The sequence below is a fragment of the Podarcis erhardii genome, assembly GCF_964252035.2.
Source record: "Podarcis erhardii genome assembly, chromosome: 14".
Taxonomy (NCBI): domain Eukaryota; kingdom Metazoa; phylum Chordata; class Lepidosauria; order Squamata; family Lacertidae; genus Podarcis; species Podarcis erhardii.
Window position 1 is genome coordinate 40,797,925 of NC_138503.1, and position 23,354 is coordinate 40,821,278.

General features: G+C 40.1%; 1 protein-coding gene across 1 annotated transcript in view; it reads right to left on the reverse strand.

The window, feature by feature from the left end:
* The window catches only part of SMG1 (SMG1 nonsense mediated mRNA decay associated PI3K related kinase), a 70,828-nt gene that overhangs the window by 45,567 nt on the left and 1,907 nt on the right, over positions 1 to 23,354 (reverse strand). Inside the window, exons 2-13 of the mRNA XM_081839446.1 lie at positions 16,098 to 16,261; positions 13,455 to 13,610; positions 12,897 to 13,033; positions 11,044 to 11,102; positions 9,551 to 9,764; positions 8,059 to 8,184; positions 7,897 to 7,969; positions 5,015 to 5,112; positions 4,350 to 4,523; positions 3,529 to 3,753; positions 2,530 to 2,631; positions 582 to 851 (exon numbers count right to left, since the gene is read on the reverse strand). Of these exons, the coding sequence (XP_081695572.1) occupies positions 582 to 851; positions 2,530 to 2,631; positions 3,529 to 3,753; positions 4,350 to 4,523; positions 5,015 to 5,112; positions 7,897 to 7,969; positions 8,059 to 8,184; positions 9,551 to 9,764; positions 11,044 to 11,102; positions 12,897 to 13,033; positions 13,455 to 13,610; positions 16,098 to 16,261 (1,798 nt within the window). The remainder of the gene's footprint in view (positions 1 to 581; positions 852 to 2,529; positions 2,632 to 3,528; positions 3,754 to 4,349; positions 4,524 to 5,014; positions 5,113 to 7,896; positions 7,970 to 8,058; positions 8,185 to 9,550; positions 9,765 to 11,043; positions 11,103 to 12,896; positions 13,034 to 13,454; positions 13,611 to 16,097; positions 16,262 to 23,354) is intronic.

The following is a 23,354-nucleotide window of genomic DNA, read 5'->3' on the forward strand; positions in this document are numbered from 1 at the left end:
AAGGACAAAAGGGGATGGGACAGGAGATAGTGGACATTTTCCACAACTGAAATCACCATAAAGTGATCTTAAATGGTTTTATTCAGAAAAGAGCAAAGTGACTTCAGCTAGTGTTTGAACTCTCTCTTCATATGTGGCAGCACTGAGAGGAAAAACAGACAATTGTGTGTTCCTCCCCACTGTGTACTTACATACAACCCTGTGTTGCAGCTAATAAAGCAAAGATAATGTCTATTTTAATTCATTACAGTGACTATGGGGAACCTCTGGTCCTCCTGATGATGCTGAAATAAAACTCGCATAATTCCTGACCACTGGCCATGATTGCTGGGGCTGATGGAAGTTGTAGTTCAGCAGCATCTGGATGGGCTAAGGTTTCCTACAGCAGAGTTAAGTCCTTCTAACCCAGGAAGGACTTCCCCATCCAAATAAAAATGTGTGGTTGTCCTTCAATGAAGCACAGTGAATGACACGACAATATATATGATGCTATACCAGATTTTAAATTTAAAACAGCCACTAAGATGTAAGCACTTAGAAATATAATTGCCATTCATATTTACACTGTAGAACATACTCACTCCAATCAATGAGTTTTTTGCATTTCCTATTGTAGTCAGAGCACTAAGGTCGAATATAACAACAAATTTTGCATTCGCTACATCGAAAACGTGGTTCTTGAAAGCATCGTGTTGGATTTCAGAACAAGCCTCTGGAAGCTGCAGACTGCAAAGAAGACTGTTCAAGGCACATGCCATTTCCCCAAGAATCAACCTGTAGGCTGTTTCCAAAACCGGAATGTTCTTTAAGCTTAGTACTGCTTGATACACTGCATGTGCTGCTGCAACCACCTTGAGAAACAAGAGAAATTCAGCATGTCACGAAGGTTTGGAGCTGCATATTACACAATTTCTATAGTTTGTCCACTCTTCACAATCCTTAACACAGTTGAAGGTAAGTACTATGGTACAGGTATAAAATAAATCTGGTATTTTAGTCTGTTCTTAAACTTTATTTTACTTGCCTTTAATTTTATGATAGTTGATTGTTTTTACTGTACTGTTCTTTGTGGCATGTTTTAATTTTTATCCATGCCCACTGTATGCTGCTCTTGGCATCAGCATGGATGAAGAGTGGTTTAGCAGCATTTAAAAAAAAAATAGGAATAGACAAAATATGTTTCCTTAGAACAACCACAATTACTATAATCACAGCTGAGTCTTTGTTACTGGAAGTGAATGCCCACACTGAAGTTACAACATGCACTGCTGAAAGGCATAAGGATTTACAACAACACCCAATTAACTCAGAGCAGGCCCCCTGAAGCAAGTGGCCTTAAGTTCATCGATTTCAGTGTGTCTACTCTGTGTATGGCTAAAGTTGCATATCACCCTTACGTAAAACCCTTGATAAGCGATCATGAATGGAAATATTTATTTATTCAACTCATAAAATTTATACACAGCCAAAACAAAATAAAAAAATTCCTTCCAGTAGCACCTTAAAGACCAACTAAGTTAGTTCTAGGTATGAGCTTTCGTGTGCATGCACACTTCTTCAGATACTTCAATTATTTTGTTTTGACTATGGCAGACCAACACGGCTACCTATCTGCAACTTTATACACAGCATGATTGTAAAAAATAAATCCTCAAAGTGGTTTACAAAAAAATAAAAGTGAAATCAAGAAAAAAAATCACAACTATACTTTTAAACATACAAAAGTTAAAGCACTAAAACATTATTTATTTATTTCATAAAATTTGTTCATGGTTTTTACGGGACTGATTCATAGTCTCATTAATGAGAAGGCTCACCAACTGCCTGTGGACCACGACAAGAGTGTCAATTATGGGTTGTATCCAATTTTACGCAAAAAGGCAGCCAGTCTTTTTGATAACCTCTTCCATGCTGCAACCCGTCACCACCCTCACCCCCAAAAGCCTCTCCAGAGAGTTAGGGGAGATCTATCAAATGATGCAAGCTGTGTGGTATAAAGATGCAGAGGGAGGGGACGAGTAGTGTCGTTCATATCTAGCACAGAAACAATCAAATAAAATCAAGACCAAACAAAAATGTTTTCCATCCTTCTAAAAATAAAAAGTTGTTTCACCCAAAGCGTGCTCCAAGCATATTGTGGCCTTTGTACAAAACTCCTGTAAGAGCCTTGTCAAGTACAACATCTCAATATGCCAAGCATGCTCTAGAGTTGCTTGTCTGCCTTCGTTTCTCATTCTCTTAGCACTTGGTTTCTTAAGTCCACTCCTGTTTCTAGGCACAACAGCCTTCAGAGATGGAGCAACGGCCACATTTACGTTTGTCAGTTCGAGCAGCACTGCAAACCAATTGGGCATGATGCATGAATTGAGCTACTAACCATGCAGAACAGCTTACTCACACTGAGTCAGCTGTAAAATTAAAGGGTGTGGACATATGTGCTTTCTTTTAATTTAGAAATTAACATCAAAATGCAAAATCTAAAAGTGCATCTAAACAATTGTGGCATGAAGGTATCCATTTATCGCTTACCTCTTTTTCCTTATGGTAGCGGAGTACAAGCAATTTTGATTCCGGTATAAACAATTTCTCTATAAATGATGATGGAAGCTTTGTATTTATTTGTTCAACAATCTAGACAGATAAGAAGACTTGTCATTAGACTTTTACTTGTCAAATCTTCACTTTAAGTCCAATAGATATTTTGAAAAACATCGATAGCTTGCTGAGATATTTAGCCAATGGCAATTTTAGATTTATTCTTTCCACTGGCATCTTAGAAAGGTACACAGGTGAAGGTGGTTTCTCTCTCGCGGTGAACAAGGCATCCAAAAGCAAATGGCTTAAATCTTCCCTCTACCAAGGAGAAGCAAGGAATCATACTAAGCTTTAGTATCTGTTCTGCCCAGGGTGCCACAACTATGACAGACAAAAGAAATCTGAGGCATACCAGAAATGCAGCTTATGAGACCAGAAAAATTCAGACAGGAAGGAACAAAACAGAATTAAAGAGCCCCATAGGCACCTACCTATCCCCTAAAGAGCCACAGGTAGCTACAAAAGCTTAGTCACATGATTCCTTGCCTATCGGGAGGACTTAAGTCATTCGTTAATGAATGCCACCTGGGTAGGTAAAGGATATGGAATGATATAATCCCACAATGGCTGCTAGCACCAGAGCCAATATTTATAACAAGCATCAACATTTTGACAGGCGGAAATTGTAAGCTTTTAAAAATACAAACATAAAAAGTGATCCCATAATTTACAAAGTACTTAAATCCTTAAAATGCTATTAAACCCTTCCTATCCCTTCAAACAACTATATCAGGTAAATCACCTTTCTCCTCATTTAAAGTTGGAGAGGTGGGACTGGGAAAGCAGTGATTTGCTCAAGGCCATAAAATTATTATAGAAACCAAGATCAAGCTAGAGAATGGTCTCCCTGGCCACTCACTCATAATCTTAAATTGTCAAATGAATGAACAAAAACCTATGATTAAAGTGAGATATTATGAAAACTGTATGTACCAGCATCAGTAAGTTCAACACCGAGATGATATAATCAGTACCACATGTCTGACAATTTTCCAGCTGATCCAATCCATAAGTGATGACCATGTCACAGTGTATAGTCATACTGGGATCCAGACTACCAAGCAGGACACCGACACACTCATTGGCAGCTGTCAATACAGCCTCAGAAAAGAAGACTTGGTTTGCTGCTGTCACACACCTCATTACTCTGTACAAAACCTGAAAACAGAGGGAAAAGAGATACAATTAACTGAAAGATGAGTGCTGTCAAGTTCCTCTGAGGGTAAAACTGCACAACAATCTGGAGTCATTCCAGCCACACGCTTTCACTAGAAAATACTAATAACCACTACTGCACATCAAAATGGAAAATGATTTTAAAGTCTGGTGGCATAAGTACAGACAGCACACAGGGCACAATGCAAAAGTTAAGCACAACTGCATCTTCCAGAGGCTTAAACAGAAAAGATCTAAGCACAGCCTCATCCCACTGAAATAAACAGGGGTTGAAGATGGTTAATTTTGGCTGGAATGTGACCCACAGAGGTATTCTGCAAAGATTCTTTTCTGCTGATTAAAACTAAGTATGGAACAGTGAGTTTTAATCCAGTAACATATGATGTTCTGGAATTACACACCTGTGGTGCAGGCATGTTCCCAACAGAAAGGTTGGGGAGGGAGCACCCAGTATGTCAACCGATGGGTGACAACAATTAAGGAGAAGAGGCAACAAGCTTATCAGATTCCTGTTCAATGTGGGGCTCACTGCCACAAAGGGTTTTTAGGTATAAAACATGAAAGACAGGAAGCCTTACATCAGTTACGTATGCTTCAGTAATTGGTGGCCCTCTAATGGGACTGAATCGTTCTCCAATACTCCTCACCACGGTACTGAAAACTCGAAGTAGTGCTGCCAGTTTGGGCAGTGAAACACTAGGAGGAGGAATATCTTCATCTACCGATTCTCCAGAAGCCACGTGGCCAAGGTCCTACATGAAGAAATGTGGTTAGCATATACCCAGTGCAAATTCACAACTACAAGCTTCGTGTATTCTAACCCCACAGTGCAAGATACTGTATCTCTATGCTAACATAAGCATATTCCAGAAGGTACAGTTAAGTTAGTGCAGAATTTGGCAGCTATGATGCTTAGCTGTTAAATTTTAAGACCTTCAAAAATGGCCTTGCTTCTACTATCTTTGCTTGGCTGTCTGATGATTTTTTTGGAAGTAGGCCTTCACTATGGTAGCACCAACCCTCTAGAACACCATCTCGTGCAATATAGGAGACACCAAAAATGAGCTTTGAGTGAAAACTGAAGATTCCTATGTTCAAAAAGGTTTCCCCCGACCCTTACAATGCTTTTAAAGTGTGCTGATCTATTCTGCCTATTGTTTATATGCAAGGGAAGACACAATATCCAACAATAGCCAATATCCTGCTCCTTTTTAAACACTTATCAAGACCAACATTTTATTACCTCAGCATACGCTTCCATATCCTCTAGAAACTGACCAAGAAGTGTGGTAGAAAATGCAAGGTCAGCTACCCAAAATGGTTCGAGGCTCTGTAACCACCCTGTACAAAGTGCCAAACCAATAAAAACAAAGTTATGATCAAAAGTACACTTGATTTACGCAGAAACAAAGTCATCTAAAAGTGAAGTGTACACACAACAAACAACCAGCTCTAATAAATCCTACACAGTGGTAATTTTATAACATCAGTTACATTTATCAAGAAAATCAAAACAGAGCAAGATGACTCATTTAGAAGAATGCATAAGCCAGGCATAGTCAACAGAGAACATTTGTGGCCAAATTCTACCTAATGAAAGCCACACCCACACCATAAACTTATAAAGCATATTGCTTTCCCCGAAAGAATCCTGTGAACTATAGTTTGTTGAAAATGCTAGTAACTGTAGCTCTGTGATGGATAAACTTGAGGTTCCCGGGATTCCTTGGGCGAAGCCACATGCTTTAAAGCCATGGTGTGGGTGTGACTCAATACTGGGAAATTAAATAAAATACCTTGCATTTCATAATTAGTTAAAAACAAATTTACAGAATTGAATAAGGTTGCCAGGTAACTATATTCTGAAAGAAAGGACATTTTGTAGCAGGTTGTCAGGGACAGGCAGGAGTCTGAGGGGTGGGCAGAGGAGGCGGGGTGTAGGCAGGAAGATGATCCAGGGGAAGGGAGCCAGCAATTTGGGGGCAGGGAGAGCCAGGGGAAGGAAGAAGAGAGAAAGTACAGGCAGTCAGAGACAAGAGGAGAGGAAAGAGTTGCAGGAAGGTGCATAGGTGGAAGTGACAGTCCCAGAGAGAGCTGGGCTGTGAGTATCTCCTCTGTCCCCTCCGCCACTGTCTCCATGGACAAGAATAGGCTTACAGCAAGAGAAGTAGGTGAAGCTGATGCACCTTAGAAGCTGGTGTAATCAAGTGCTTTGCCAATAAAAAACTAAACTTTCAAACATTGGTCTTCATTGGGGCTGGGTATGCTCGGGACACGGGGCATCTGCAATAAGGGACACAACCTACAACACTGAAGAAATTCAGGGCTATTGGATTAATGAAGGAAGGCTTTATCAGAATCCGGCATTCCATTAAAAGAAGAAAGAGTCTACTGAGGGAGCTGCACAATTACTGACACATAGCAACTTTATGGTCTTACGGGATGGGGGTGTATATTACTAAAAAATAGGAAAACACTGGCCACTACTTCAGAGAGGTCTCCACAAAACTACATCCTCAATGAAATGAACAACAAAAAAGCAAAATAGTTGCAACATGAATATGCCCTATATGTGAAATGTGGGTGGGAGAGAGGGCAGGAAGCTTTCTCATATGCCATTGTTGGAGGGGGAAAACACTTGCAGTATGAAATGCTCCTGTTCACGGTTCCAGCCACCTATGCCATTTTCCAGGATACTTCATTCCATTACTTCTGCAAACTTTGAATTCCTCTGAGCCTACCTGTATCTCCCTCTTGCATGTGAATTTGGCAATGATCCAGGCTTGTTCATTGTTAACGTATTTGCAAGAAATGGGAATGTGCAAAATAACACCTTATTAACTCTGCCCTTGCCCCAAGTTCAGTTATTGGTCCTTGCATAGGTATAAATTAAACCAAATTGGTTTATACAATTTTGATAGAAAGCCAGCTTTAGACCTCTGGGAAAACCAGATCATCTTCCCATGGTATGATGCCACTAATTTATTTTATTTCATTATTTTATTTTATTTTTCAACAAGTTGATTCTGATAAAAATGTTCAACTTCAGGAAAGCCAGACATTCCTTTTAACACTGGGGCTGCCAATGTGGTGCCCCTGAGGAGCTCTCCTAGCGCACACAAAACCATGCTCACCACACACCCGTTGCACCCTTCATCAAGAAGTGGGGAGAGTAGTTAATACCTTTCCTGCTTTGAAAAGCATACAGAACTGAAGGAGGAAGTTGAAGGAGTGATGCCTTCAATAGCAACTAAAAATGAAGAGAGGAGTGCTATTCTCCCCTACTTCCTCTTTCAGTTTTATGAGCTTTTCAAGGCTCTGATCATGCCCTGAGCAGTTGTACAGAAAGCAGAGTGAAAGAGAGGGCAGAATCAAAAACTGAAGAATCTGGGAAATAGGAAAGAAAACGGGGGTGGGGGTGGCTCCAGTAAAACAGAATCTCTTGAAGTTACACAATTTTTTCACGGGTTCCCCACCATAGATCACTTCCATCTTCCATTAACTAAACTATAAAAAAACACAGTTCTGGTGCTTTCCACCACTGTCATGGAACAAAAACATGTATCCACATTATTATAATTTTTTTACAATAAATTCCTTCAAAACCTGCATTAAATCATAGGTCACCTTGTGGCTTTGTTATCATCCTAAGTAAAAATCATGAAGATCCATGAGGATCTGCGCCTCAGATCGATGTTTGTTGTGCAGGCAAGAACCGGATTTATGATTTTTACTGTAAGGTCTGTCACAGTTAAGCTTTAATTTGATGGTGATTTTGTGGGGACACAAAGGAAGGGGTCCATTTTAATTCTACTCTGATATTTACCCATACCTCTTATAAAAGCAAAGAGTGGGTGGGGTGGGGAGGAAGGAAAGGAGACTGACCGGGGCGTAGAGAAGGGCACGGAGAGAAGCAATCAAAGACAGTGATACCAACAGCATTTTCTCAAAATTCCCACAAGCCCAGAGATTCATGTTTTAACTGAATCCCTGTGACTAATACTATTTCCTCATTCCACTATAAGCAAAGTGAAGTATACACTAGTAATAACACTTCACCTTCCAGAAGGAAGCCAAGAACATCTATTAAGGTCATCACATGAAATTTTATTTTTTAAGACTTACCAGACACTTGCTGTGTCAGAGAAGGTTTCTGAGTGTGATCAATATGCCACCCAACTAATATGTCAACAGTGTCCTTGGAAAGCAATACAGAAAAATTAATCCACCTGTAGCACATGTGTCAATACCGATCTAAAACCAAGAAAGAGAAGCAAAGGTGCTCACCCTAAAGTTAGTGCTGAAAATGTGAGGGTAACATCGGGACACAAGGAGGATGCACTTGACACATTTACACAGCAATTCTGGTGTATCCACGTTCTCAAGGATAGACTGCAGGCTAGTCATGACGAGCTTTAAGAAAAAAAAAGTGTGCACCCAAAAAAACCCATATTGAACAAAAACTATTCAGGCTATATATTTAAAAAAACAACCACGCTGTTTACAGAAGTACATTAGCAACTACTATTCAAATAAATAATCTATCTTGTCAACAGCATGTAGAAATGCCTGCTGATGAAGTAGTAGAACTGCTTCCGAGTAGCACTGCTTTGGTTCTCAATCTATATTGGACACATGCTTTACAGGGGTGGAGAGAGGGGTCTGGATAGACTGGCAAGAGGGATACTGGTTCTAATGAACCTCAGGCCCACTGAGAGAAAACCAAGCGTTGCTCCTACTAATAGATTTTTCCACTAATTTTATATAACCCACTTGCCCCTTCATCTTAAAGGTAAAGGTAAAGGTACCCCTGCCCGTACGGGCCAGTCTTGACAGACTCTAGGGTTGTGCGCTCATCTCACTCTAGAGGCCGGGAGGCAGCGCTGTCCGCAGACACTTCCGGGTCACGTGGCCAGCGTGACGAAGCTGCTCTGGCGAACCGGCACCAGAGCAGCACACGGAAACGCTGTTTACCTTCCCGCTATAAAGCGGTACCTATTTATCTACTTGCACTTAAGGGTGCTTTCAAACTGCTAGGTGGGCAGGAGCTGGGACCGAACGACGGGAGCTCACCCCGCCGCGGGGATTCGAACCGCCAACCATGCGATCGGCAAGTCCTAGGCGCTGAGGTTTTACCCACAGCACCACCCGCGTCCCTTCCCTTCATCTTACCCCAATTCTAAATTTCAGTCTCCGCCACTGAATAATTCCTGCCCATCATGTCAGTTTTTCTACCATCATTTCCAGACACTAATCAACTCTAGTAATTTTAATTCATGGTTAAACAGAAATGTGGACATCACACGCCTTTAAGGAGATGCTCTGATATCAGAAAGTAGTCAATAGGTTTGGAGCATTCCACAACTGGTTTAAAATTCTGTGGCAGGCAGCTTCTAGCAGTGAAAAGGTATGATACTGAGCTAGAAGACCAATCCGTTATAGCAGACTACTACAGCACATTTATTTATTTAACAAGATTCATAAGCTGCTTTATCATCAAAACCTGGAAGCAATTTACATTAAATATATATAAAAAATAAAATCAACAGTTTTAAAAATATACATTATAAAATGCACATTAAAATATGCATCAAATCTACATCTCAACACTTATGGATTTCAGGTACACAAAGTTCTGAAACCGTTTATTATGCCCAATATCTAAAATGAAGTTTTAATGTGCTAATATGCTAGCCTGCTTAAATTTCAACTTCTTCATTTCAGAAAATGATTCAGTATCTGAAAAGCCAAAATACTCCAATTTAACTTTTATCCTTACTTGCATTACAGATGAAAATGCTTTCTTCTCTCCCACAGTCTCCAGTGCTTTGTAAGTTGCACACAAATAAAGAAGTTTAACTTCATCTTTAGTGGATGAGCTAAATTTACTAAAAATCCATTTAAAGATCTTCTCCGCTTCATAGCTCAGAGAAGCACAAAGAAGTCCAAGACAGCAAGCTCCCTCCTGTCTGAGTTCTTGAAGCAATTTGCTACTGCATTTATGAAAAAAGAAAAAGTAGTGCTAAGGATTTTCAGTCATGAAAAGTAGACATTTAGCAAATGATGACAATACAGACTTGAATAAATGGCTATGATCTGGTTAGCACTTTCCATTAATGTGGAAACACATGGTTTGCTGTCAATTCCTTCCACTTCCCTTCTCTTTCCACCCAACTCACAGGTGGTAACCTGAAGATTAAGCATGTTGAAGGCATTTACAAAAGGGGTGAAATGTCTCCTCTTCCCTTCTGTCCTGTGCTTTCCCCTCCATCTACAAGCACAAAGACTCTCTCACACGGAAATCAAAACGTCATTCATACAGACGAACATTCACATACACCCAAGTATTTCTGTTCACACAAATCTACTTATTCATGGATACCTGCCAGCATATTGGTAGCATATTGCCTGGGGTTGTGGAGTACCAACATACAAGTGGGAATCAGATAAGGAGCATGAGCATGGAAAGTTGTTTTCTATGGACTCTATGGTTCTCTGTGGTTCAATGTGAGACACAAGGAGGAAGGAAGGACTCTTCCCTTTACCTTCTGTCTCTCCCCTATCTCAGCAGCTCAGAATTTCTTGCCACAGTTGCCATTCTAAATCAGCCCAGGAACTACTATGTCTAGTAGCAGCAGTTACTGAAATTCTGCATGCTCCATAGGATTTCACTGGTCTCCATCAGACTCAGCTCTGTCCCTGTTTCATTTTGGCTGGACATATCAGCAAATAGATATGCAAATATATACCTGTGACTCACACTTCTTAGATCACTCTGAACCCAACCCACAATAACTGGGGGACAAGAATGGATAGCATACTCCTCAAAGCAGTCACTGAGGTTTGACCGTAGAGGAAACATGCAATGAAGTACACTTCCTAGAATTCAAGCCAATCTCCAAAGCAAATCAGAGGTGCCATACATCTGCCTTGATACTGGGGCAATACCAAATCCAAATCAATTCCTCTTAATTGCTTCAGGAGTGCTAAGTTTGCATCAATCCTGAACGAATTGATGGTGTCTTCCTTGGCCTAGCAACAGGTTCAAAACATGGTATGCTCCCACTGATGTCAAACTAAGAATTCAGTTATTGATTTCCAAAAGCAATCATGAGACATTTGGGCTAGGCTGGTCAGAAAAAAGGATGCTGCTTGTTTCCCTTTTATATGAACTGTGCTTTGTCCCTCCTGCAGCAGCTTCCAGGTTGAAGGTGTTACCTGGCTTGCTGGCCACAAGTACACTAACTTCAGGAATGCATCAGCCCAACTTACCTTTCATTAAGTACATCATGTATGGCAGTCAAGATATTATCCAGTTGTTTAACAAGCACCTGCAATAGCCAACATATACACCTTTTAAAATAATTGCTATTGTAATTTAAATTCAGATTGTTCTGTCATTTGAAAGATAAACACCACTGCTTGCCATCCTATTTTTTTGTCCCCCCAAAAAGTGCTACTGTATATCATTCCTGGTTGTTCATAGCACTGATGTGCCTGCTTTACTGGAAGCTGAGTGCAATAGTTCTTAATCTATGAGGCACACATTAGACACACTAAAAACATCCTTCATAATATCCATGAAGACTTTGATGAAAAATGTGCAGCGCAAGCAGTCATTGTTTCACTTATAGGTCGCTTTTAACACCTTCTGTTAATATTAGCAACTGGATGCAACCATGTCCCATTTTTCTTAAGTTTCAGTGCAAGTCTATCCGAAGTTATGCACAACACCTCTTTAGATATACAAATATAAAACCAAGCTACTGGAAAATAGTCCAAGCAAATTGCATTCACCACAAGATTCGTGGTATATAGGTAAAATATGTTTTGATCAAATATAGCTGCCAAATACAATTATACTACGAATTGTGATGAAACTTTGTTAATCAAATCAACAGCAGTCAAGTGATGGCCCACAATCCAAGTTACTGCGCCACCCCATCCCTTCTGAAACAGATGTTACCCAGGAAGAATGCCTAGTATTTTCTTGCCTTGTCCATGCCACTTTTAGGCTCTCCTCCCTATCCAAGTCACAGAGGATTCTCATTCCACATGGGGTACCTAATAGATCAGAAGCAGCAGCTCATACAGCACTGCCTGCACCAGATGTATGGGGTGGTTTTTAACTGTCAAGGCTTGCACATGGTCACTAAGAAATAAAAGTTAATTTCTTTTTATACTGGTATGTACTTTATTTCTTATTTCTTGAGACCATCTTGGCATAAGGCAATGAATAAAGAGATTATCACCATAGCCATTCTGCCTCTGACCCAACAAGCTAGTCCTTGGGCATCTTGGTTTCAGCAGAAGCCAGCCCTCCAGGCTAAAGTATTAACACATCATTGAAATACATCAACAACTTCAAGCCAAACAATTTTGAGATCTTTTAAACTAATATTTGACTAGATTTGTAGAGTAGCCTGAGGAGGCTCAGATTAGAACTAATTATTCATAAAGAGTGACTATGTGAACACAGGGAAACTAATTTCCCTCTGGAAAAAACTGGCTGACTGAAAAACTGGAGAGTATTTGAAAACTGCTCTGTCCCCACACCCTCCCCATTCCAAGGAAAGACAGCCCCCACCTCCCACTGCCTGCCAGCTGATGTATATTATTCTCAGTGTAACTTCTTACTACTAGGAAAAGGGACCCTCAAGACCAGTCCCTTTCCTTCATTTATCTGTAGCACAGCTGATCTTTCCTTCCTTCCTTCCTTCCAACTGCCATGGAAAGTCAGTCACACCAGGATGAAGTCACCTGGCCAGAAATTCTTTCTTCCCTCTGGCAAGCAAGCAAGCTGCTACTCCTTCCTTTCTGTGGGACATGGATGAACAGGGAAGGTTCCCATGATCAAAGGAGGGAAGGAAGGTGAAAGGCCAGTTAACTGCTCTCCAAAAATCAAAGTTGTGGGAACAGTCAGCTGGTTCCCTCCTTCAGATTTGATATAGTCAGTGAGGCAAGCTTATATGCAGGGTTGAGAGTATTCGGAGCCAAAGTTATCCTGCAACCAATGACAGTGCTGACAAACCTTCATTCTTTGCCCCTACAACCCAGAAACCTGCCCCAAGAGAGATCATATGAGAAACAAAGTATTAATATGTTGCTAACAGAAGATACTTAACCAGTTTGTTCTCTGGTTGCTGAATGAATTCTTTCATTTGCTTTACAGTAGCCAGTCTTCGGTCTCTGTCATCTTCCCGAGTAATCCTCCGAAGAAGATTTGACAGTCGAGACTCATCAGAGTAAGACAATGATCGCTCTAAAATTGAGATATTACACATGGGCATGCTTCTATCCAAGTATAAAGTATAAAATAAACAATTACCAAGGAGCAACATATACGCAATAGGCTTACTTCATCTTTACCTCACAACTTGCAGTAACTTTAGTACAAGATTTCTAGCCCTGAAGCAAATCCAAACCTGCAACAATTGACCAAGGATCATTCTTACCATTGAAAAGGCCTCTTCTTGCAGTACTTTCAGAGACAAAGTATACCCAATTTATATAAACTAAAGTGTAATCATGACAAAATGCTGGAGATTTTGAGTTTGCAAAAATTTAATAGGGCTCTACTTTACTTTGAGCAGTGACCCTAGTGCTACTGTAGCAACAGGATATTTTTTTTTTTGCAAGAAAAACAGAATTTCCCTTTTTCTTCAGGACAACACAACACTTACCCTGTGTTTTCCTCATGTCTTTTGTGACTAAAGCACGATTCCCATGCTGAACACTGGTAAAATCAGAATTGGTCACATTGTTAACTCTCAGCTCTTGCCCCAACGACTTCCGACCATAAGTATTTTCCCCAGATCCTCCATTGACACTGTAGCCACCTAGAAGAAAAGGTGCCAGAGCCATATTAGTTTCTCTTGACAGCCATGCACTGTGGGTTTCTGAAAAACTTCCAAGGTTAAGAGCTACCTCTGTCCTTCTCAGCTGAATGACACATTTAGCGGGGATGGTTATTTATTTAAGTTTATGAATCACTCTGTTACCTATTCATTTAAGTTATAAAATATCATGGTGCGACGCAATGGTTAAATAAGGGCTTGTCAATCTTTTGGGGCCATGGGCACATTTGGAACCCAGGAAACTCATGGAAGACCACACCCCATTAATACACATGCTCTCCCATTGTAAACTACCATACCTCGTGTGACTGTGTGATGCAATAGCAACACAGGGGGACACCAAACTTTTGGGAGTATATGGCTTTGAGAGCCAGTGTGGTATAGTGTTTAGAGTCCTGCACTAGGACCTGGGAGGCCAGGGTTGAAATCCCCACTCAGTCATGAAGCTCACTGGGTGACCTTAGGCCTCTCAGACTAAGCTACCTCTCAGACTAACCTACCTCACAGGGTTGCTATGGAGATTAAATGAGGATGGGAATAACTATGTGTGTCACCTTGATGTCCTTGGGAAAAAGGTGGGATATAAATGCCCTAAATGAATAAAATAAATAATTCTGACCACCTTAGAAACTGTCATAGGGGACGATGCACCCCATAGCCATGCATGCACCCACCCCACTGTTTTCCTCATATGGCAATTAATATGCGCCCTGCCCCATGGTGAACACCACATATATGCTGCCTTACACTGAAACCTCCTTCACAAATATCCCATCCCACACTCAACTGTCTCCACAGGAGGTCTAACAATGGTGAGTTTCTTTTATTATTTCATCTCACAACCACCATTTAACTAGGTCATGTAGAGAGACAGCAACTGTGGCATGCCATCTGTTTAACCAGACAAATAACTCAATAAATGAAAATGCTCATGCAATCCCTTCCCCATCCTGAGACCTCCACACCCACCCTGCACTGAAACTCTAAACACTGAAACTGTACACTTAAAAGCCACCCCCCCCACACTGCTCCACACAAGACCCACACCCCTTATCCCCTCATAATCACCCTAGACTGAAACACATACACACTGCCTGACACTGAACCTCTTCCCACACAGTGAACACCCTCAGAATGTTCACTAGGAAGACAGATTAAATATTGGAAAGAATCATACTAACAGGAACCCAGTGATGTAGGTCACGTGGAGAGATACCGTATTTTTCTGTCTATAAGACGCCCCCATGTATAAGACGCCCCATAATATTTGACAATATTTTTAAGGGGGGGGCTACTCTTATACACGGAAAAATACAGTAGTAATTGTGGCAATGTATCCTGTGACTCACATGTCAAACCATTAGACCACACTGCCAGCATCACAGTGCTCCTGTCCAAAGTGGAGAGGCAGTGTGGTGCAATAGTTGGTTTACCTTAAGATCTAAGAGTTAAGAGACATTAGAGATCTGGGAATGCTTTTTTGTGGATATTCACACCAAAGCATATATTTTTAGTTTGGTGATTATTTCTTAATTAGCTGTAAAGAAGCCCAGTCCACTTATCACATAAGTTAAGCATGCACAGTGCAATTCTCATGCTGTATCAGGGTAAGAGCAAAGAGAGAACTGAAGCAAGAATGAGGCAATTTTTTGGCCTAAGGGTAAGATGTAAGCAAGCATAGTTTGTAACATTGCACAACATCATCACTGATCACGGGGCACATCTGTTAAGGCATTAGAGACCTTACTTTCCAGTTTCTCGGCTTTTGTGGTGCTTGAGCCAATGGGTGTTTTTTAAGCCATCATTTAAGAGAATAAGTCTAGCATAAACATGGGGTTGCATATCATGATGAGAGAGAGGTGGTCAGGGGAGGCAGCCATGCTCTCCACAGGGGACACTTGGAGAGGAGTACCCATATATCTGTTCAATAGGGAAACAAGTCTTCATGATAACATACAGGACTCCCTCGAGTCTGCGACACTGATCTCAAAAAACCAGTCCCATAACTGCTACTCACACCACCATCAGGGTTTGGGGACCACTTATATAGCTGATGGCAACAAAAAAGAAGGTAGTATTAGTACCACCCTATTTCTGTTGTTTTAAACCATTTCTAACATAGTGTAATATTGTGTTTTAATGCAAATATTGTGTTTTAATTGTTGTAACCTGCCCCATGTGCCTGCCTGAGTATCTGTGTGTGAGAGTCTGCTGCATTTCTTTAAGTCAACCCCACTCCCCAGCTGTGTGAATACGTGTGCTTGATGCATATGTAACCTGTGTATGGTGAATGTGCGCACATGCAAGATTGCACTTGGCATGCTCACTGCTAGCAAGCAGCTCCAGAGGAGCAGCCGACCCTCAATGAAACCATGGGGTTGAAAAAGTCAGCCACCCCTCATCTAGACCACAAACTAGTTTATTTCCACTGGCAGTATTCCTTTTCACCTATGAAGACAAATTATGTACCTTTTTCTTCATTCTGTATGTCAGTGGGGACTCTGATATCATCATGTCTATGTCGAGACACCACCGCTGAATTCGAGGATTGTAATCCATAAGAAGAAGAACTACTCCGGTCTCTGGATGAAGAGTATTTTAAATTCTCTTGGTCAGCTGATACACTGTCAGTTCTGCAAAAAGAGAAATATTTTAAGTGAGTGCTCTACTCCGATTTGGCCCTTACTATTCCCATATTTCTAGAATTTCTGATCTCTAAATAGGAAAGGGTGGAAGGGTGGAGAAGTATTCACTAGCTTGTGGAACATATGAATTCTCCCTATGACTTAACAATCTGATAAGTGGAGTCCCAGCTGATAAAACATCTCTGGCCCAGTGAAAAATTCATCAAGGTAACAAGCAAGTTAAGCACCTGTATGAGGAGAAGGTCAGTACCACCTATTTCTGTATTTAATTTATTGCGGCATCAGCTAAAAGTGCATCAAGGACACAGCAAAAGCACTAGGTGTTAAGAACTAAATTTCAGTGGAGTAAAACCTGTAAAAACTTAAAGAGCTGCTACGAATGATAAACCTGCAGAAACTTAAGTTTATACGCTTCCCTAACAGGAAAGCCCACAACTAACAGCTTTTCAATGCTATTCAAAGTCAAATTAGCAACAGTCCTCAAGTTTTCACCGTGTAAAAAGAGAGAGAGAATTATGAATTATTATTAGAGAAGGGAGACTCAAATATTATGCAGCTATGTGAGATGCATTCCCATATGGGAAACGCCTTTTAAAAACCAAATATTGACCTAGCATGATGAACATATCTATTCCACTACACGTTAGGTCAGTGAAATACATGCATCAGTGATGTAACATGGAAGTTTACACAGTTCTACCCTGCATGGAAGGACTTTCAACATCAGACGTGGCCAATATAAAAAGCTCCCCAGTGTCAGTGTTTGACATCACAGGTTCCTCAGCTCCCCATACCCCCCTCTGCCCACTAACAAAAAGTATTTTGATTAAGTGCCACCATGATTTAGCAGTCTTAAGCTCTCATCTAGGAGAGCAGCTCTCTCAGAATCCTATCTCCATGATCAACCTTAAAAACAAAACATAAAGTGTTCAATACCCAACACTGGGTTATGCATCAGATTCAGATGAATTACAAGACCAAAGCAGGCCACTTCAGACAGATTCATGGCTTATCTGAGCCCAAAACTAGATCTTTCAAAGTACTCTGAACTGAGGACCACCAAATTGATTCTGAGTACTTCAGAGATTCAGAGGTGCTAAAAAAAAAAAAAAAAAAAAAAAAAAGCTGCAGACAGCATATCTGAAGAAACAGAAACATTTTCCCCACAGCCTGCTTGCCAAGAAAACAGAAAGTGAGGAGAAAGTGAAGAGAGGTCTCTTATAAGACTGATATGTCTAGCTTCTACTCTGAGATAATGGTTTTACCAGGGCTCCTCGCTTTGGCAAAGGTATCTTCTTGCTTGTTCTGTGCTCTGTTAGTTCTGCTCATGGTGCTTGCTTAGAAAATGCTGGGCATTCAAGTCATTCTATGTCTGTTACATGCTCACACATCCACTTCTATCTAATCTGTTTGCCCTTGGTTTCTGCGTCTTTTGGTACCAACTGAGCAGAACACATGCCTGAAGCTGTTTTTCTAGTTCTTAATCCCTACCCCATGCAACCATCCTCCTGAAATTTGGCAGTTTGCCTTCATAGTGACACCTCTAAGATCTATGTGCCATATTCAGAGTAAAACTGTTGCTCATAAACCACAGGGAGGGAGGAGGATATTTTACCCCCCCCCCACACCCTAAAAAAGCAACCTTAAAACCACTAGACCGCTTTGTCTGCAATTTGGCAGGTTTCTTATCTAGGAAGAACCTCTTTGATGTATGTTATTTCCATAGAAACTGCCCTATAATAGGGGAAATTAGGTGAATCCCTTTTTAATCACCCTAAAATTGCAAGGTTGCCCTTGAAATTTGACAGGACTCGTCCTCTCAGAAGGGGCTACAACGCCTGCAAATTTCATCCAACTCTGATTCAACTTCAGACTGCAAGCCAAATTGGATAGTCTCCAAACTGCTTCGAACAAAATCAGGCCGTTTCCCAAATGCCAAATGAGGATCCAAACCAAATTCTGTGGTTGCTAGAGACCACTAGAACTGAAGCTTCTGAATTTTACAAGTATCTGTTAGCATTCTTTTGTTGAAGGAAAAATCCCAAAGCAGCACAGTTCACCTCTCCTCACGAATGCATTTCACTATAATAAAGAACTCATGCCATGATAAATTTGTTAGTCTTTAAATGCCACAATACTCTTCCTTGTTTGTAATAAAACTGCTCACCTTAACTCATTTGATCTCTTGTGATATATAATGCAACACATAATAGGATACAAAACAAACCAAGTCAATTTCACATTAGTAATGTCCCACAGTGTCCTTAGTTAGAGGTAGACAAAACACACATCTACCATATATAAATATTCAACCAACCAGAAACGCTGAAAAGTTGCAGAATAGGGCTTCCAGTAGGAGTGAAGAATTGCCAAAGCAGAATCCTGCCAAAGGAGGATTGCCTTGTACAAGGTGAAGTCCTATCTGCTCACACAAGGCACCTTAGCTACAACCCAACACATGTAAGACTTTCGCTTGTGCATCTTAATACCCAACACATTCAATCTCCAAGAGACAACAAAAATGACAGCCATGGATGGTGTGATAGCGCTCAATTCCCTGGATTTGTTTCTTACAACATGCAGCAAAATGAACAAATGATACAAGTCATCTTATTCAAATTCTCCCTGACCAACCTCATTGGCTGCCATGTACAGGAGAATGGAAAAGTGAAGGCATCAAGGCACACATTGGGGACGTTCAATTCTGCCCATTCATGAGCAGAAGTGACTTCCTCTAGAGCAATGGAACTTCCCCTTCCTCTCCATACCCCTCATCCCTCCAAATCTGATCTAGAGTGCTAGAGGACCCTCCAGAGCAGATTTGGAGGGGCGACAGGGGAAAGAACTCCCATTTCTTCCTCTTGCATAACATCTGATATCATCCATTCTTTTCCCAACACAAAGCAAGTTGAAAAGAGCAGCTGAGTATTTTCAATAACTGCCATGCATTTTCAGTAACGTCTTATTTCTAACTGTAGTTAATAATTCGCACTTGCCACCTAATGAACTGAACCACTATAATGCAATTTTCCCCCTCTAGCTACACATAAGATTTGCTGTCAAGGAGATAAAGAACTGCATAACTTTTAGAAGACATCTGGACACAGTTCTGTATTGGTAAGCTTTTAATGTTTGATATTTGACTATGTTTTATATATGCTGTAAGCCGACCAGAATGGCTGGGGAAACCCAGCCAGATTGGCAGGGTATAAATAATAAAATTATTATTATTATTTCTCTCATTAAACTGTCAGTATAGCACACGGATACTTCCATTCTTTTTTCATTTTACATATGATATTGAGCTATTATAGACCAGGGATATCCTACTTCCCTTCACGTGTTGTGAAGTGCAATTTCCATCATCCATGCTCACTAGCCGTGTTGGGACTGATGGAAGTTGCAGTCCACAACACCTAGAGCTCACCACATCAGCTACAACATCATAACCATACTGCATCCTTGGCTCTGCAAACATAGTAAGAACAAGAAGCCAATACTACCCACTTTAACAGCAGTTTTGTGGAGAACTGAAAGTAATATCTGACACAACCTCAACATTACTAGAAGAGTGATTATTTTTCCTTGATGCACAAACTCGTCTAGGTTTTTAACCTATCCATAAGACAGACCCAGGATACCCTCCTTATTTTAAAAAGAAAAGAGACAGGAGAACATCTCAAGATGAGCATAATCTCAAACTGGTGCTAGATGGAGAATTTGTTCAGAAGTTTAAAATTTGTGGAACAAATGTATTCTTCAGTGGCAGTCATTACATGTTCTCTTAAAAAGAGAAGCTTTGAGACTGCATCTTCTGAAGAACATGCAACCATTGGGCTTTAAATGGTGTGTTTGTTAAAAAATGGCAGGTTTAACACATGACTTTTTGCCTTCAAAAATGATAAAACTCCATTCTAAGTGCTGCTATGCTGCAGAGCAAGTTGTGACAGTTCCTAAATGAAGTGTATGTTTACCCTAACCCTTGCTACTCCTCACACCATCATATGACCCACAAAGATACTTAAAAGGGAAAGTCACAGCTTGAGTGGAGGTTGGCTTTGTCTCTCAGTTTACTATAAACATATCCAAGGAAATAGGATTTTTAAAGTAGAAACTTTACTATTTTACTATTTTAACTTTTACTATTCTACAAAAATACAGTACACACACAGAAAAATAAAGCTATAAAAATGTTTATCCAGCACAGCTACTATATGGGCAGGAATTATCTACGGAAGAAGGAAAAGTGCTTCCATAGCAAATATTGTACTGACAACCATGACTGCAAAAGAAGAGGGAAACCATATGCAGAGCCAAGAGGCATGCAGCTGAATTTTCTAGATGGAAAAGGCTTTCCTGAAGCTGCTAAAAAGAGGAAGGCAGGAACAGAGGACATCAAAAGATATGTAATAATGCATAACAAAGTGAAGAAGTAGTAGTGAGTTATGTATGAGGATCAATTACTAGAATTACCATTTTCTTTCTTTTTTTAACTGGTACTTTGACAGCAGCTTGACAATTAGGAAACTAGCAGAAGAAGCTTTTCCCATTGCTTTTCTCCACTCTAAGAAAAACTTCACCTGTATAACCTGTGCCAGGCTGCAATTAAAGAAAGAGGGCCAGCAAAAAGGTAGCAAACTTAAAATGTTCCTGGAAATGCCTGGAATTTAAGCTAGAGCCTTTAGTGGGAATGCAATTTCAATGGTTAATGGTTATGGTGAGTTATCAATAGTTTATTGAAAAGTTCACCACACAAATGGCCCTCTTTACAACATTACCCAAAGTCCCTTCTATCAATGTAGTAACATGGAGATTAACCATATCAAGTGAAGCATTCTCTAGTATTTCTCGCTTGAGCAGAACTTAGATGGCTGCCTAAGATAACGTTTTACCCACTCAAAGTGTATGGTATGAAGAGATTAGAGACTGATAATTTCTTTGAAGATTGTAGATGTCTACAACAAGTCAAGTGAAATCCAATACGTATTTCTGCACCTAAAAGGTGCTGCTCTTTTCAAGAAAGGAATATAAAGGGCCTACATTGTTCATGAATTGCTGCTTGCCTTCTCTGGTGACCTAATTTGGAGACATTAGGAAGCTGTCCTTCTGACTTGGTCCCTCCCTTGTGGTCAACTTTTCACCTCTACCATCAAAGGATTCTTGGGAAGACACCCTGCTGCAAAACTAAGGTATTTATCCTATTAGGATTCAATCCTATGTTTGCTTACTAGGCATAAGCTCCAGGAAGAAGAGTGGGTCATATATAGATAGATAGGTTGTTCACATGTAATAAAACATAATTTAAAATATAATAAATTAATATTACAATAATTTTATATAATAAATGATACCTTTTGTTTTGTTAAAACAGGAAACTACCTTTAAGTCTGATAAGAAAGCACAGCACATATTTTCAATGTTTCCCAACATTTCCATTTTCTTCCTGGGTAAAGTTTCCTCCCCACAGCCTCAAAATTTATAAATTTGTATATCTTTATTTCATGTAGTCACTGGTTTTCAACATTGTAATATATCATCAGCTAAACATAGCGATATACCAATATATCACGATGTCTGGAATAAGGATGGAGCTATGTAGAGGTGTTGGCTGGCTTCCTGGTTTTTCCCGCATCGTGATTTTTGCCGGAGCTTGCTCCTGTGATTTGCTGCCCCCTGCAGGAGGTTGGAGAGAGCTGAGCCGACAGAATTAACAAGGGCTGCATTGGCTGGCTCCACGGTTTTCCTCACATTGTGATTTTTGCATAGCACACACATATGTATATTGCCAGGTCAAAAATTATGAGACCAATATCATGATATGGACTTCAAACCAGTTTTGGATGATTTACTGATCTATCACCCAGCCCTAGTAGTCACTAACATCTACTATCAAACACCTTGCCATTGTTTCAGACAGCAGCAACTCCTTGGAGCCCTACCTAGGGATGTCTGGAATTGAATCTACATCCAAAGAATAAGCCTCCACCAAAAAAGCTATGACAATTCACCTTAAGTCCTTATCCTGAATGACAGAGGCATGAAAGTTTGTACTTCATTTACAATACATTCAAACAGGAGTGCTGTGTATCTTAGCTGTATCATTTATGTATCTGAAAGAATGAAGTTGGTTCTCGGACCGATTACATCAAGCTTGTTGCCAACATGCATTTTAAGTGATTTTTCTCAAATGAGATTATGACATTGATGCAATTTTATTTATACAGTGCCTTCAGTTTAGCCTCTCATCATTAATTTATAACTTCTCTCTTTCCATTATTCAAAAAGATTAGCAACATTCTGTTTAACACTGTTGTTGCCTTACAAACAAACCCCTCTATGTTGCGGTTTAGCAGTTGGCTTTAGGAGCAATCTCATGTCCTGCACTCTCTATTGTTGACTCTCTGGTCCTAGTCCAACACTCTAACCACTACACCACTAAATAAATGCTACTGGGAAAAGTGGAGACCAAGAGATAAGTATCCAGGTTGTTGTTGTTGTTGTTTTTAAAAAAAACTACTTACATGTGTCTTTTTAACAGTAACCCCACATTTTTGAAACTGAGGGGACTTTCATGAGCAGACTGTGGTATGACATGGAGACCTGCTCTTCTTAGTGGTCAAAAAACCACACTGGCCATGCCCAAGTTGTTCCTTGGATACCAATTTGCAGTACAAAACTCATTTGCCCTTTTTGGAGATGTCAAATGATTTATCTCAATATTACTGACAAGCAAAACTGAACTATTATTTTTACACACCTGAAAATGTGGAACAGAACCAATATTTATTTTTTGTAAACTGCTGAGAGGTCTTAAAACAATCAATCAGCATATAGTTGTGGAATAAATAAAATAAATAAATCTTATCATCATTTAGGTACATGACATTATCACCTCACATCCATTTCTTTAACATTGATACAAATAGCACAACCCTATAAACATCTATTATAAAGTCCTAGAGTTTAATAGAACTCAAATAAGTGTGTATAGCACTACAGCCTACATGCACTTTGATGTCACCAATGTGCTGCAAGTAAAAAGATACGTCCTGAGTACCTAAGTATAGTGAACATATTAGAC